Raw genomic sequence first — 16552 nt, 5'->3', positions numbered from 1 at the left:
ACTTCACATTAATTATTCTGAGTAGAAAAAATGCATATCATACTGAATAAGATTTTTAAAACTGTCATGTATAAATTTTGAAATATAGACTACATTATCTTTTAATTCAGTAGTAAATAGACACCAGATACTTCATAGAAACACACATTCTACATTCAGTAAAGAAAAATATTAGTCACACAAATTCATTCAATGCAAGCTTAGATTTAATGATTGTAAAGTTTGAAACATATGCTCCTTGCATTTATACTGAATCAAAGTATTTAAAGGTGTCTTCATCAACATCAACATCATTAGCAGATAAAACTGATTATTTGTATTAATTAACATCTTTAAATGCATTCTAATGTATAGATGAGCGCTACATGCAGTGGTTTTCTCAAAAATATGTTACTAATAACAAACAAACAAACAAATCAAAATATTCATGAGAGGATGATGAACAAAAAGAGGAGGGTGTGCACCTCTGTCATGTCAAATCACATGAGGAGGAAATGTTACTTGTATCTCACTTCATGTTAAATGACACATTCAGGCTAGCTTCTGCTTCCTTGTCTGTGATATTGTTCCAAGATGTAGGAATAACAGCAGGCTTTGCCTTGTATTCTTTAGCAAACTCATTGTTGAATTTTGTCATTACATATTTCCAGTAGTCTGAGGCCTCAAGGCTTACATCTGGAGCAATTTTCCAGTCTTTGAAGATTTCTTTGTAATCCTTGTAAGGGTGAAAAGAACCATTTGTGGTTTCACAGGAAAATTTCTGGTCACTGATCACAAGAGAAGAACATATGTCAGTGACAAGTTTCTGTGACCACAGAGACCTGTATTTACCCAGACCCTGTGACCGATGCATTGAAGTAAAGTGCTCAGTATGTTGATTTGCTCCTGCTTCACAAGGCGCTTTGCAGAATGGACACTGTTTACCGCATCCAATCAGTCTGTTGAAAAGCTCATTCTGAGGCTTCACATTAAGATTTTTTAGTTTAATTTCAGTGTTTGATTTTTTAAACTTCTCTTTAAGAGCTTGAGCCATGTCTTCCATGCACTGTGTGAGCCAGTTGGCAAACTGTTCCTGGTCTGCATTGTTCAGGATCATGAAAGCACCAAGAGCATCCTGGGAAATAACCAGTTTATCACCAAGTTCTTTGCAGATATCTTCAACAAATGTCTTCAAGTTGCCACTCTTTCCTGTTTTGGCCTTGTTGATGGCATTGTTTATGCTGTTGATACTTGAGTGAATGTGTCGATCCTCAAACTCAATCGCTTTAGACGGGTTGGAGAAATGTTCCATTATTTGATCAAGTATCAATTTCTTAACATAATCCTCATATGAGCAAATGTAGCTCAGATACTTTTCATAGTCATCCTTGGAGAGCAAATCTAGTAAAATTGAATGCTGGAAGAACATTCGTGTGCTGAACTGTGGGCATGTCAACATTTCACCAATGATGTCAGGACCCAAGGAGCGGTTGACAAAGTCTTCGACTGCAGGCTTCAAGCATTTGTTGGTGAATTCTTCTGCCTTCTTCTGGCACTGATCTCGTTCATGGAACACATCTTTGAAATCTGCACAAAACTTTCTCTTGTTTTGATGCAGACATCTGTAAGGATCATTCTCTTCTATGAAATCTTCATGCATTTTCTGAAACTCCCTGGCTGCAAATCCACAGATGTGCTGTTTTAGGGAAACTTCAAACTCAATACCTGTCTTCAGATTTTGATTGTGTTGCAGCCTCTCATCAATCATGCGTAGGATCTCCTGGATGTAAGTGTCATGGTAATTACTTTTTTTTACTCTTTCTACTTTCTCACTTACAAACTGTGAGCAAGCAGCTATGATGCTGTCAGCCATTTTTTGTACATCTGCTGTGTGACGTTGAGCGGTGAAGAAATCTTTACATTGGTTAATGAATCCTTCAGCTGTATATTTGAACGGCTCCAGTCCACAATCTTGCAGGTTTTTAAGGCTTAATAGCTGGCATGCACGACTCCCCTTAGGTGAAACATTTGCTCTCAGGGAATGAGACACACTGGTGAAGACATTTGTAGCCTTTTGTTTAGAGAACAATAGTTCCTTCAAAGTTTTAGTCCACATCTTATCAAATTCTTTCTCCAGTTCTTTGTCTGTCATCTTGACTTTTTTTTGGCGACATTTCTCAATTAATGCACACACTCTTACCTCCAATTCTTTTGTGTGATTCTCCTTTATTTTGTCAAGCTTTACCATTCCCTGTCTGATGTCAGCTGCTGCTTCCAGCTGATTAGTCACGGACCTCTCCATTTCTTTTCGAAGGCTCTTTGAACTATTTGCAAATTCCTCTTTGTATCCTTCTACCAGATAGACATGACCCTCAGTTTGCTTGAAGTACTGTGTAAGATGTTCAAGAAGCTTTGTCTCCCATTCAGACAGCAGTATGGAAGCTTCACTTTTCAAGCACATGACAAGTTCTCCCATGTCATTTTTCTCAGATTTCTCAGAAACTGTACGAAAATTGGAAATTTTGGTTTCAGCGTCTGTGACCCAGGTGTACATGGCTTTTTTGAATTCCCATTCCCATTTGTTGAATTCTGTGCAAAGCCTCATGTAGGCATCGGCCACCAGGCTGTTTCTGAAGCTGAAGATGAAGTTTTCATGCTTCACTGCATTCCACAGGCTTGATATCCACTCTGTGAACTCAGAGATATTGTTTGCAGATGAGTCACAATTTCCCAACATTTGGATAATATTCTTCTTGAGCTCATATACAGCTTCACTGTACCCTGCATTGACTGGTGCCATTGGTGGGTTTCCATTCCAGAGTCCAGGAATGTACCAATTCCCGGTGTCTGGACTGTACTCCATCACATCAGTGAAGCACTTGTTCTCCTCTTTCTTCTCCATTTTGGCTGCTGCCTGGGTCATCTCATTTAACTGCTGCAAGAGCAGTTTCCTGTCTCGTAAGTTCTTGTCATGGGCTGAAACATCTGACACGTTCTGGTGAACAAACTGACATTTGGGCTTTTTGCCAACCTCTTTCATCCTGAGAAAAGCATGCACAACTATTTGTAAGATGTCCTTCATTTCTGTTGAATTCTCCATGGCAATATTGATAATGGTGATATCACTCAGCCCCACAACGAGTGTTGCAAGCTCATTGTCATGCTCATGGCTTTCATCCAGATGTGCAAGTTCTGGTGACTTTAAACCCTCAGTGTCAATGATCAGCATGAAGTCACAGTTGAGTACTTTTTTCACATCTTCATTGACTCTGATGAGCAACATAAAGGCACCTCGAGTGCATCGACCACTGCTGACGGCAAACTGCACTCCAAACATGGTGTTAAGGAGAGTGGACTTTCCTGTGCTCTGAACTCCAAGTACTGTGACCACCAATATCTTGCTCTTAGGAGACACCAAGTCATTGAGCTGAGAGAGAACGTCACTCACCCATCTGAGAGGTATGTTGGATGCATCTCCGTCAACAAGCTCAAGAGGAAATCCATCAAGCAACAAGCCTGCACAGAGTTTTGGAAGATGCTGTACTTGTTGACATAATTTTGGGCATGATTTATGACGTGATTGTTGACGTAATTTTTGGCAGGAAATGGAAGCTTCATAGATTTGACCCATTTCACGGAAGAAGTGTTCAGTCCCCAGTGAGCTGTTGGAAAGTTGTCTGTCAATGTCTTTAATCTCCTCTTTGTTTTCAGAATTTTCGCATTTCTTTTTGTACTGTTCCCTGAGACCAGACAGTTTTTCTCGAGACAGGTTATCGAGGTTAATTCTCATCCATTTCAGGAAATAGCACCTCTCTATCCCAGGGCTTGATATTGCTGTGATAAAGCACGTCATAGCATTTGACATTTTGTAAGAGTTCTGTTTTTTTCGAAGTTTATTTTTCCTCTCCTGAAGATCACATCTGTAGTCTTCAACGCTTTTAGACCCAATTTTTCGAAGCCGAAATTCTTCCTTCTCTAAGCGAGTCAAATCTTTCCATATTTGGCCTTGCAATGGAAGCTGAGCTTCTTTGTATGCCAGGGTGTCTTGAATTTCCGCAGTGATGACATCTGCATTTTTCTTGGCAGTCTGGCACTCTGGAGAGTCTTCATCAACCAAGATTCCCAGTTCATGGGCAACATCAGCCATCTGCTCTATTGGCATCTTCATCTTTGGGTTCTCAACAACATCTCTGACTGTATTCCTCACATTTTTGATGAAGTCTGCATCGTTCATCTGTTTAATCTTCAAAATAAGGTTGCTGTTGGTCAAGCCCAAATTGGTTGCTACCTTTTTCAGTGCATCTAAACCGAACCGCTTGCTTTCACAGTTCCCCACCAAGAAGATCTGCGCCTTCTGATGTTGGTTGGTCAGTAGCCTGCACTCAGAGTCTAAATCATCAAAGAACACAAAAACTGCTGTCGATGTCTGACACAAAAAAGAGTATTGTGCTTCAAATGAAGCAATGTCCCCACGAAGGTTAGCTACAGCGACTGGCTCACTGAAAAGATCCATGTTTTTGTTTCCACAAGGAAGGTACCAAGTCATTTCAACCAATCCATTGGATATTCTCCTTGGACTGTCTCCACACTCCATATCATGGTGAACAAAGGTGTCATGGTACTGCTGAGAATTGCTCAGAAGCTTATTGAGAATCTCTGACTTGGACAAGGAGCATTCACCTAATCTCACAAAAGATATCATTGGAAGATCTGAGAGAACAATTCTGTCTTCAATGAAGCCCTTGGATTCTGACAGTGACCCAGGTCTGTACTTTTTAACAATGTCTCTCATGGCCCACAGCATGAGTGTGCACTGCTTTGTGTCACAGTTGGGAAGCAGCAGAGGCACAGAAAACTGACACATAGACATTTTGAGTGCCATCTCTTGCTGTACAAAACCATCAGAACACAGAAAGAGAGCAGTGATTACATCCAGAGGGTTTAGCATGTCACCTGAATTTGGGCAGTTGACCAGACTGTCAAGATCTAACCCTCTATTCCCTGATGCAGCATCACAGTTTAAGTCACATACTGATGTACATTTCACATTCCTAGCTGTTACATTAACCATCATCAGTTTCTTCAAAAAATACCATGGAAGGTCTGAATTACACTTGGAAGATTCATCGTTAATGGTCTTCTCATCAATCTGAAGTACTGTGGTCAGGGAAAGCTTCTCTTTGTAGTGCTGCTCCAAGCCAAGATCCTCCAATAAGCTCTCCATGTGTGTCTCTGTTGACATAAATGACAGTGATTATTAAAACCATGGTTCGTTGTTCTTTATTTGCAATATTGATTGATATAATCTAAAAACTTCTGGGTAATTTATCACAATGCACAATTTTGCATCTTTCCTTACATCCTTTGTAAGTAAAAAGCACTTATAAGGGTACAAAAAAAGTAAAAAGTTTTAAGTTAATCAGGACCTCAGTGTTGTATTTCCCAGTTGTGACGCATGAGCAACAATTTGATCATGTTTGTCTATTACCATCCATGGCACAAACCTTGCTTTACTGTATTTTTTTAGTTTAGTAAGGTATTTACTGAGACTCGAAATGTAAATGAGCCTAGCCACCTCTCCTAGCCAATAGCATAAAATACTGAGCTGATGCTACAGTATGCCTTTTCGCATGTGTGAATATGGCAGTAGTTCACATCAAAGTGTTTTCTGCTGCTAAACATAGTATACTGGTTGAAGAGCTGACTCTATGATCTGCAAAGCGTAGTCATCCCCAAATGAAACACTATATGTCAGGAAATATGAGTTAAATATCCTGATGTCAGCAAAAAGATCAGTAATTGAAGGAGAAAATCAGTGGGAGAGGTCAGGGGGAAAATGCATGAGGGACCTGACCTTGTTGCTGAAAGTAACTTTATAATGTCTCTTTTAAACTGTCACTCTCTAAGCAAGAATGCATGCCTTAAAATAAATATTACATGAGCTGAATCACGCAATCTTCAGCTGTGCCACTTTTCTTATTTTTTACTGGTGCAAACCGGGAACGTGTCTATGTTCCCACAGCCTTATTTTCCCCCAGCCCTATGTTCCCTCAGTTCAGTAATAAATAAAGGAATTCACCTGTCTTTCAAGCATTGTCATAGATGAAAAAACAGGTTAAAGGGGGCAACAACACATTATGTGCATTAGGGAATGGCCATACCTGTGCTGTGGGAATGCAGGCCTGAGGAAACATAGGGCCTAATTTGGTGGAAAACCCTTGAGGGAACATAGGACTGGGGGAACATAGGGCTGTGGGAATTCTTGGACTTCTGCAGTGATAACTTGTGATAATTTTTCTTGGCATTCTGGTTGTTGGGAATGTGTCTGGCTCAGCTGGAGACTCCTTGTCTCCAGAGACTCCTTGTGTCTCTTGTTTTTGTCTATGTGAACCTGGTGTGGACATGGTTCTCCTCCCAGCTTGTCTGTCTCCTGGCTTTGTTGTGGCACTCAACATCTGCCATCTGCCCAGTCAGCACACCTGCCTCTCATCAACTCATCTACCTGCAGTTATATCTACCCCAGCTCTGCCAGACTTTTGTCTCAATTTTAGCCACAATTCAGTACTCTACTTTAGTGAATTCTCTGCTCCTGGTTTTTGGCTGTTTACTAACTGGATGTTTCCTTTTGACTCAGGATTGCCTTTACCTCATCTTCAGCCTGCCACCCAGCTATTCCCACTTCATCCTGCCAACATCAGGTCCACTCCTTTGCCCTGCCATTCTACCAGCAGCTCTGAGCTGCATTCCCTGCTCTTGGGTCCGACTCTTGTACTCCAACACTGGTACATTGAGCAATCTTCATCAAGCAAGATCCCCAGTTCAGGGGAGATGTCCATCTGCTCTATTCACATCTTCATCTTGGAGTTCTCAACTGCATCCATGACTGTCAACCCTGACTACATTTACAAGGTAAAAAGATATAACCTGACACCCCTGGTAGCACGGCACAATACACAGATTCTGCATTTATCTACAAACTGATAAATCTCCTTATTTTCTTGCCCCAACTAGATTTTACCTACAGTATAGTGATGTTGGTCTGTCAGTTAATTGGTCTGTTCAATATTGAATGAGAAGATGGAGACCTGAGAGGTAAAGCTGGAGCCAGGAGACACTTAACCTTAACTTAGCATGAGGACTGGAATCAGGTCTACAGCAATGTGGCTTTCTCTAAAATTCAAACTTGCACTTTTAAACACTTCTACAGCTTACTAATTAACCCATTGTATGACTTTTTTTCTTGTACGCAAAGTAAAGGCGTTCCCTTCCGGTTTTAATTACTGAAAATATGGAAATCTGATCGATGTAATCTCTATAGAAAATGTGTTAAATATTGTTCAAAAACTGTTTTAATCATGTTCCAACCCCTCATACAGTTGTTATGACTGTCCGCAGTGGTGCTCTCCAAGGTGCTGACCCTCTGTGTTGGGGAGAGGCAGACTATTGAGATGAGTATGCTTAATTGCAAAGATGTAAGAGGTTACTTCACTTGTTTTTGAGACAACCTACGTTCAAGACCAGCTGTGCAGGAACTGTCCTTTATTGTCCGATTGCGGAGTGCTCTCTTTGTTGTTCTAAGAAATCCTGATATTGCTGTGGGAGTGTACTTTGGTGGGCAGAGCTCAAACACCCTGGTTTCTGATGTTTGGAAGTGGATAAGCTACAGTATTCATATTATTTGAATTTAGGATACTTTTATCATTCATCAAGTAAAACGATTTTTATCATTTCTGGTTTGAGTTTTTATACATTAACAAGTATGTCAAATCTTGCTTTTAAGTTTTAATTTAACTTTAACATTTTTGACTGTTTTTATTTTTACTGTAGTCTTACAAAAAGCTGTTTTATGGTTTGTTTGTTTTTTGTTTTGTTTGTGTGTGACAAAATAATATATAAACATATTAAGTTGCTTTATAATAACAATTACTTTAGCAATATTGTAGGACTATTAAATAAATAAAATAGAAAATATTAATCAAGGATTTTTATCCATTTGATCATGATAGCTTCACCACCAGACAATAGAGAAAAGGTTGAGAAAGTGTCAAAGTGTTAAAACATTTGTTTCATACAAGGTCCTCCTATAAGGCCTCCTGATTGGGACTATGAGTATATGTTAGAATGTGATATGGGATATGGGAAGTCATCAGTCAAAAGGTTTGTCATACAGATCAGCGTTCTCATTTAAAACTAATGCATATGCAAAAAATGGGGCCTCAAAAAGGCGTATGCCACTTCCCACACAAAACTGTGATCCATAAAATAAACCTGATGGGAGAATGTGTGCACTTTTATGTAAACTTTGACCCATATGTACGAACATTTTGGAGACAGGTGAAACTGGCCACACAGATTGTGAGGTGAATTGAAGCCAGACTTTTTAATGATTACTTTCACACACTTAATTTCACTTCCTATAAAACATTAATTATAGATCCATATTATCCTAAGCATTCATACCAGAAGTGTTATCTGTACTCATGCTTATAGTGGGCCATAACTAACTCAGTGTCCACTCAACATTTCAACAGCACTGTCGCACCAAAGCACAAAGGAGATGGTGAGCTGTGGAGCAACACAGCAGCTGCTGAAATGAATGAATGAACACATGATTGTGCTGTCAGGCATAAGGAGGACATACTGGAGACACTGCTGTGGCTACTCACACAGTCTGCCTTCTTTAGTCACCTCACCAGCACATTTTCATCATCTTCACCTATGGACCGTGTAAATTAGAGAAACACCTGTATGCTGGATTTTGTAGTAAATAGAAATTAATACAGTGTTACTGTATTGTATACAGAGCCGGATTAACGCAAAGGCAAACTAGGGACGTGCCTAGGGCCCAATTGGCAGGGGGGGCCCAGACAGAGGGACCAAAAAAAAAAGAGGAAAAAAACATAAATAACGAAACTATGCAGAAGTTTCTGTCGGACAGCCGAAAACCTGCTAGTGTTGGCAAAGCCAGAGGGGATTGAACCTCTTATATACAGGTGAGGGTGACCCCCTGAAGGTATGATCTGCCCACTTTCAAGACCAGCCTGAGAGAGGAGCTGGACAGCTGTCCCTAGCAACGGTCTGTAGCTATAGCAACAGTCATTATACAGAAATATCAGACCTCCAAAGGCAGCGACTGACCAAAGGTGGAAAGTAACATACTTTTTAAAGTAGTTTTAAAAATCTGTAATTTCACTTTTACTTAATTGTGTTTTGTGTAAAGAATTGTACTTCGCTACATTTTAAATAACATCCGTTACTGAGTAAAAATTTTTTATTACGATATATTTTTTTAAAGCAAAGGGGATCGTACAGCAGCGTTAACCAGCATGATACAATAACTTTACATTCATAAATTATTGCAGCCTGTGACGACCTGGCAGCTAGCTCTCATAGCGACATATAAACTCCAACAGAACACAACAGTCCACACCACAACTATAATGAAAATTGACATTGACAGCCAATCAAAATCCACCCCCTAAACCACAGCCAATCAAAATCCATCCCCTCAACCATAAAGCAAAATCTACATCTAGCTCGACACTCCCTTTAAAACTTCTAATCCTGCCTATATCACCTTAATTGGACACTGTCTGATGATGTCTGTTTATTTAGGGACCGAGCCGAAAGGCAAGAGGGCGAGGACTCCAGAGCCCTATTGAATTTGTATCGTTTTTTATTATTATTCTATCGACACTTTGCGCCTTAATTTGACCCCCTAAACCTGCTCCAAAACTCACCAAATTCGGAACGCACATCAGGTCTGGTGAAAAATTCGATAAAATGGAAAAACAAACAACGTCGAACTCTCTAGCGCCACCTAGAAACACTAAAACGGCCACTACGCCTGATAGGAAAGTCGTAGAAAAATCAAACCAAAACTCAATTGTTTGTCTTATCAAGACCTACAAATCACGTGCTGACACCCCTGACCTAAATCCAACAGGAGGTGCACAATTTGCTGTTACATGTGGGATTTTTGACGATTCTTGGCCTGCTACAAACGCTATCTTGTCCGAGGGCGTTCATCGTGGCGGCTTCAAACTTAAATAGCTGACTTAGCACACCCTGCTGCACAAATGATCTGAACAACTTTTTCATTACTCGTCCGGTTTGGATTTTAGAAGCCCTCAAAGGTCAAGTGCTTAAAAACCCTTGCCAAAACGCTCCCATAGACAATGAATGAGAGGAGAGTCTAATGCCACTTTGATCCTAAATTTGACCACCTAAACATGCTCCAGGACAGACCAAATTCAACACGCACATCAGGTCTGGCCATAAATTTGATAAAATGGAAAAATTAAGCCAAAAGTGCCAAAATTGGCTCTCTAGCGCCACCTAGAAACAGTAAAACGGCCCCTACGCCTGATAGGAATGTCGTAGAAAGATCAAACCAAAACTCAATTGTTTGTCTTATCAAGACCTACAAATCACGCGCTGACACCACTGACCTAAATCCAACAGGAAGTGCACAGTTTGCCGTTACATGTGGGATCTTCAACGATTTTTCAGGCTTTTCAAAATATATATATTATTCCTGCATACTTTCAGTTACAGACTCCATTCAAGCGTCAAAATGTAGCCACAAGTCTCATCTATAGATGTGTGTAATTTGGTCTGGCTATGTTTTATACTTTTTGATCTGCGGCCCCACATGTGCACCCTGTTCCTCTCCCATTCAATCCGTACTCTGCCTGCTGTCTGTGCATGCTCTGTTCTCATGCGCTCCAGTCGTTAACTACCATGGCAACGACTGTGTGTGTGTATGCAGCTGGCTCAGCCAGGTTCATTTGTGGTCTTAGTGTGCCATTTATTATTATGTTTCTTCAACCGCCTCTTTGCGCCTTAATTTGACCCCCTAAACCTGCTCCAAAACTCACCAAATGTGGAATGCACATCAGGTCTGGCCATAAGTTCAATGAAATGGAAAAACAAACAACGTCGAACTCTCTAGCGCCACCTAGAAACAGTAAAAAGGCCACTACGCCTGATAGGAATGTCGTAGAAAGATCAAACCAAAACTCAATTGTTTGTCTTATCTAGACCTACAAATTATACGCTGACACCACTGACCTAAATCCAACAGGAAGTGCACAGTTTGCCTTTAAATGTATGATTTTGGACGATTTTTCAGGCTTTTTCAAAATATATATATTATTCCTGCATACTTTCAGCTATAGACTTCATTCAAACGTCAAAATGTAGCCACAAGTCTCATCTATAGATGTGTGTAATTTGGTCCGGCTATGTTTTACACTTTTTGATCTGCGGCCCCACATGTGCACCCTGTTCCTCTCCCATTCAATCCCACATCTCCATTCTGTCTGCCCATGCTCTGTTGTCATGCTCTCCAGTCGTTAACTACCATGGCAACGACTGTGTGTGTGTATGCAGCTGGCTCAGCCAGGTTAATTTGTGGTCTTAGTGTGCCACCCAGTGGAGAAAACTTGTCATGATACCTGATAAGAAAGTTTTCTGATTCTTGTTCAAGTTTATTGACTGTATTATTATGATTTTAGATATCTGTGCAGTCTGTCAACTATTTCACTGACATTGCTGTCAAAGTCTAGATCAAACACGAATTACATGAGCATGAACTACAAACATATCTACAGGTTTCACTGGAAATAAGTTCCTCTCCTGTTTGACTCATCAAAGTGGCAGTTCATTTCAGTTGCTCAGTCTAAATGTCTACACAGACAGAGAGAGAGATCGTGTTTGTAACGTGTAATTACTTATTGCAGTGTCCAATAAATGCCCGGGTCTGAATGCGTCTAAATGCACCTGACGGAAACCTTTCCGCTTCGCCGCGGCCCGACGTGCGCAAGGGGGCGAGGTCCCGCCCAACGCTGCTCGCAGCTTTAATTTTATTTATTTATTTTAATGCAGTTTTGTTCCTGTCTCACAACAGATGTACTGTAAATTGGGGCAGAATGACAACGAGAGGTGATTTCTTTTCATAGGTTTGTCCGTCTTTATACGATGATGCTGGAACTTTGTTTTCTATTATAATACATATCTATATACATATATAACTGCAAATATGTCAAAGTCACAAGCCAAGGCACACTGGCTGCCATTTGAAGAAAGCAAACTAAGTGGATACAGAGATAGATTCTACCCAACCGAAGAACTATGTGAACTTTGAGTCTGGGTAGAAGAGGATGGGGGTGTGAAAACTCTCTCCAATATATTGAATTTGTGCTGCAGTACCCATTTCAAACGCTTGTTGTCAGTGTTACATCTCAAATGGTAATGGCAGTAAATCATGTGTGTGCATGGACTTTAAAATGAAAATATAAATAATATATAATAATATAAAAAATATTTCTGCAAACTTTCTTGTCTTTGTATTATCTGTTCATTATTCTTATTCATTTTTATAATAATTTGCAGAGTCAGGGTAGCAATAAGTATTGTTTACTATTTTGAGTATTTCTTCTCTTTTTTTTACTTACTAGTGCAGGAAGATGTTACAGTTGGCTTGCTTCTTCTTCCATTCTTCAGCTGTGTAGAAACTTGGAGGGAGTAACACACCCCTGGCTTCAGACTGCTGACAGTCAGGCTGTTTGTGTGTGTTGTCAGTTCTTGCCAACTGCTGTCTTCTTCACTGCTGCAAGTCACAATGTAGTTCTCCACTTCACCAGCAGGAGTGTCCCAACACAGAGACAGTGACCCACTGCTGACCTGAGTGATTGTAACCCGAACAGGAGGGCTGGGCTCTATGGGGACAATATAACAGTTTCACTTTCTCTGTACATTCTGGTTTTATCCTTATTATTGCTGTTTGCCTGCCAAGCATAAGAGGTGTGGCAGACAGGAAAGCAACATACAATCATCTCTCACACAATTTGTACAAATACACATTTTGCAACTTCTTAAGTCTGACACAAACATTTTTATATCATGAACTGAGAAGAAATACATTCATGTATGTTAAAGTTATGAAGAAACATTTGTTGAGCTTAACAACCACTCAGCCACAGCTTTACTGTATTTGTTAACATTTTAATTCCAGCAACATTTAGTTATTTAGATTTACCTGTGAAGACAGATACACAGGCTGCTTCACATTGATGTGGTTTTGCAGGAGGGTCTTCTTCCTCACAGTAAGGCTCATCTGGTGCATCAAAGAACTCCTTGATAATTGAGAAATATGCGTTTTGGTGTAATGAATCAATCAATAACTGATAGGACAATATGTATTTGCCATGTAATTATATTATTTTCAATTATCCATTATTTTCTTTACCTCCTCTTCCTCAGAGATATCCTCAGAGTTCTCCTCTTCCCATCTGGAATGCTTTGTCTCAGGTGGGGAGTTCTGTGGAGAGCCTGTCTCACTGGGCAAACAGCTTCTCCGCTTCATTTTTAATTGAATACCTTACATGTAGAAGCTCTGAAAGACGATTAAAGATCACTTTACTGCTGCAAGTAATATTTGTTCAATGGCACATGAATTGTAAAAATTGCAAGTAAGGGCTTTATTCATGATTCTACCACTTGATGAAGTATGATCAACAAAAAAGGTAAAAGTATTTGTTATGCAGACAAACAATTCTTGTGACTGAGTTAATATTGCTTTAGTGTATTTTAATCTATAAAAAAGTACAGCAAGTTTTATGAGCCAATCAGTTTGTAATGTAAAATCAGTGTAATTAAGAAGTACAGCTTTCAAATACAGTGCAGGTAAGGTACAATATTTCCCTGTAAAATGTAGTGGAGTAACATCTTTAATTTTAACCTCCAGACAAACAGTTGAGTCTGGTATCTGTATCAGAGAGGAGTAAAGTCCGAGAGGAGCGATCCAACTGAACCGAGACTTGTTGCGCAGGAGAGAGGGAGAGAGGGGGGGGGTTGATAAATGGCAGTCACAGCGGAGCGGGAGGGGCTCGCTTCCCGAGCAACATGGATCAAATGAAAGAAAAGTGAGCTAGATATTTAATATCAGCTATAAAACTGTAACCGAAATTTTACACAACCAAAGTTATATGTTTTTACAATAAGGCCTACATTTAAACGACTGACTGAAAAAAAGGGGGGGCTTCTGAGATCATCTTGTACCAGGCACAGGTAATACAGTCAGCTGGCCTGATCACAACTTGTGATCAGACCAGCTGACTGTATTACTTGTGATTCACAAGTACAACTTCGAAAAGGAAACGTGACTCAATAAATCTACATATGATCATCCGAAAAACAATTACATTCAATCATAATCAATACAAATGAACAGAATCAGGTTGTTCAATAACAATCTTTAAAAACGGTAAAGCGTAAAAAGTCCCGTCTGCACGTGTGAGGCTGAGGTTGTAGTTTAGATAGGTGGAGGCCATCTATTGTACAGATTGGCTACTTGTATCTTCGACTTGTACTTTGTGTCCTCTTATTATCACATAACGGAAAAATCACTGACAAAGCAAAAGAATAACCCACCGCTAAAGAGACGATTTCCTCATGCTAAAAGTGCATTCTTCCTTCCAGGAGTGTGTTTCAGCTATGCAGTAGGGTACTGTTGCAGCTGGTAAAGCGTCTATTTGTCCTGTAGATGAAGCGCCGATCTTTTCTGCCTGCTGTAGACCTAGTCAATGCACACCCTTTTATGGTGCTGGGTCGAGACACTTTCACTTTTACAGCATCATCTGATTTCCGGGAAAACGAAACTACTGGTTCCAGTAAATGGCGTGATTAAACTTAAACCCACCACAGATGCCCTATTTAATGCAGACAGTTGTTTACCCTGCTGTCTTGCAGATATAACACAATTCAGAAAAAAACTATCTAGAGACCACCTGAATCACACAATGTTGATTTCATATCACAGTTTTCTAATAACATATTTAATAAAAAATGTGAACAGAGGTCGAGTGGTTAGGCCTCATGCCAGAGCCCTTATTGTTGGGTTTAAGCTAAATGATGGTTTTATGAAGGGAGGAGATGTTGTTATGAAGCAAGAAACACATGTCTATTGTTCAGAGTCATTTCCATTTACTCTAACATGAGACATAAACAAAATAAACACATCCTGCCTGAAGAAATTTCTCACGTGCATTCAGTGTCTGAGCAGTAAACTTCTTTAACAAGCTAATTTGTACAAAATATAAAAGCAGAAATGATTCGTTTTTTATTCATGTGCAGATGTTTGTCAAACAGTTAGAGGGAAGACACAACTGTTAATTCTGTGTCCTTGTTATTATGTGGACAGTATATGAAGCTTAGTGAAAGTTCAGACAGGAAGACCATCTTTTTGCAAGCTCACGTCTATAGTTTTATTTCTCATCCTTCGGTCATACTGATCTTTCTCAAAGCTCATCATTTCCTTGCTGTCATGTCTGGGGCATCGATTAAGACGTCAGCTGTTCACATCACCTGGTCACATCTAACCAATAGCACGGTGACACAGCTTACTTGTCAGCCTATCATACTGCAGCTGTCTTTTTAAATGTTTTCTCCCTCTCTGCTTTAGTGCTTTCTTGATGCTGTTTTGCACTACCCACCACTTCCCCATCACCACCCAGTCTTCAGATTCATCAGTGCATCGCTTCATCAACCTCCTCAGCTCAATCAGTCTCAGCAGAAGTCAAATTGAAGTTGATTGTTTCTGTGCCTCTCTCCCTCTTCTCCCTTTCTCCCTCTCCTTTGATTTCTCTTTTCTCTCTCTTCTCCTTCTCTCCCTTTCCCATTGCTCTTCCTTTGCTTTGACCTGAGTGTGAGAGAGTTTAGTTGTTTGTGTGTATTTCTCAATATGTGTGTACTGTGTATGTATGCGCGGATATGTGTGTGTGTGTGTGTGTGTGTGTGTGTGTGTGTGTGTGTGTGTGTGTGCGTGTGTGTGTGTGTGTGTGTGTGTGTGTCAGTTACAAGAAAGGGAAACTTAACCGCAAGGCATTTTGAAATGCCTGACTAAACCTGTGTGCCTCCATTAAATTATTTTCTAATATCATATTATAAAGGGTTTGAACTTAAACATCTACTAAATGAAATGTTATGTTGGCATTATTAAGGGAAAGCTGCTTGTTTTCATAGACAGATACACAGATTTGATGAAAACCACATGTAAGAGAAAACACTAATATGGACCTTTCTGGATGTATTTCACTGAGTGTTCGGTCAGATTTAATTCATAGAGAAGTATCAAACATTACAGGACTTTATATCATACATTATCAGTTCATGTTTTATAACTTGCCTTTTCCTGCCCACAGTTTCTTATTACACACCCTGCTGTGGAGGATGGGTGATCTTTCACTTTATCCTGCTGATAAATTTAGTTGTTAGTTTAGATTCTGTTGACAGATTCCAGGTTGATTGTGCATCGATTTGTTAGTAATGCCTTAAGGCTCCCTCACTTAATACACACGAGTGAAGACGAGAGCAATGTACTGTGTTTACATGTTTTAAGGAATTCAGTAAGAAAGGAAATTACAATAGTCTAAACAGCTAGTAATGAAGGCATGAATTTAGCATCATTCTGAATTGAAAAAGTCTGACCTTGGCAATATTTTAAGTTGAAAAAAGTTACCTTGTTAAAAAAAAAGAATTCAAATTCAAATCAGAGATTAATCAAATTAAG

The 16552-nt window shown here is 39.8% G+C and overlaps 1 protein-coding gene across 1 annotated transcript; it reads right to left on the bottom strand.

The window, feature by feature from the left end:
* Window positions 1-73: 73 nt before the first annotated feature.
* LOC134005571 (up-regulator of cell proliferation-like) lies at window positions 74-12876 on the bottom strand. The gene is made up of 3 exons (XM_062444494.1): window positions 12855-12876; window positions 12438-12701; window positions 74-5211 (listed from the first exon to the last, which is right to left on the bottom strand). The coding sequence occupies exons 1-3, from the start codon at window positions 12874-12876 to the stop codon at window positions 509-511; spliced, it is 4989 nt and encodes a 1662-aa protein (XP_062300478.1). The 3' UTR covers window positions 74-508.
* Between the last annotated feature and the right edge of the window lie 3676 nt (window positions 12877-16552).

Source organism: Scomber scombrus, chromosome 23 (assembly GCF_963691925.1).
Source record: "Scomber scombrus chromosome 23, fScoSco1.1, whole genome shotgun sequence".
In the NCBI taxonomy this organism is placed as follows: Eukaryota; Metazoa; Chordata; class Actinopteri; order Scombriformes; family Scombridae; genus Scomber; species Scomber scombrus.
This window is presented reverse-complemented; position numbering and strand designations above follow the sequence as displayed.

Excerpts from the sequence above, each read along its gene's own strand:
- LOC134005571 (XM_062444494.1), bottom strand. The coding sequence starts at position 12,876 with ATGTTTGTGTCAGACTTAAGAA. Across the intron at positions 12,702-12,854 it reads GTTTGTGTCAGACTTAAGAA|AGCCCAGCCCTCCTGTTCGG; the intron begins GTTGCAAAATGT and ends TTGTCCCCATAG. Across the intron at positions 5,212-12,437 it reads TGTAACATCTTCCTGCACTA|AGACACACATGGAGAGCTTA; the intron begins GTAAGTAAAAAA and ends TTATGTCAACAG.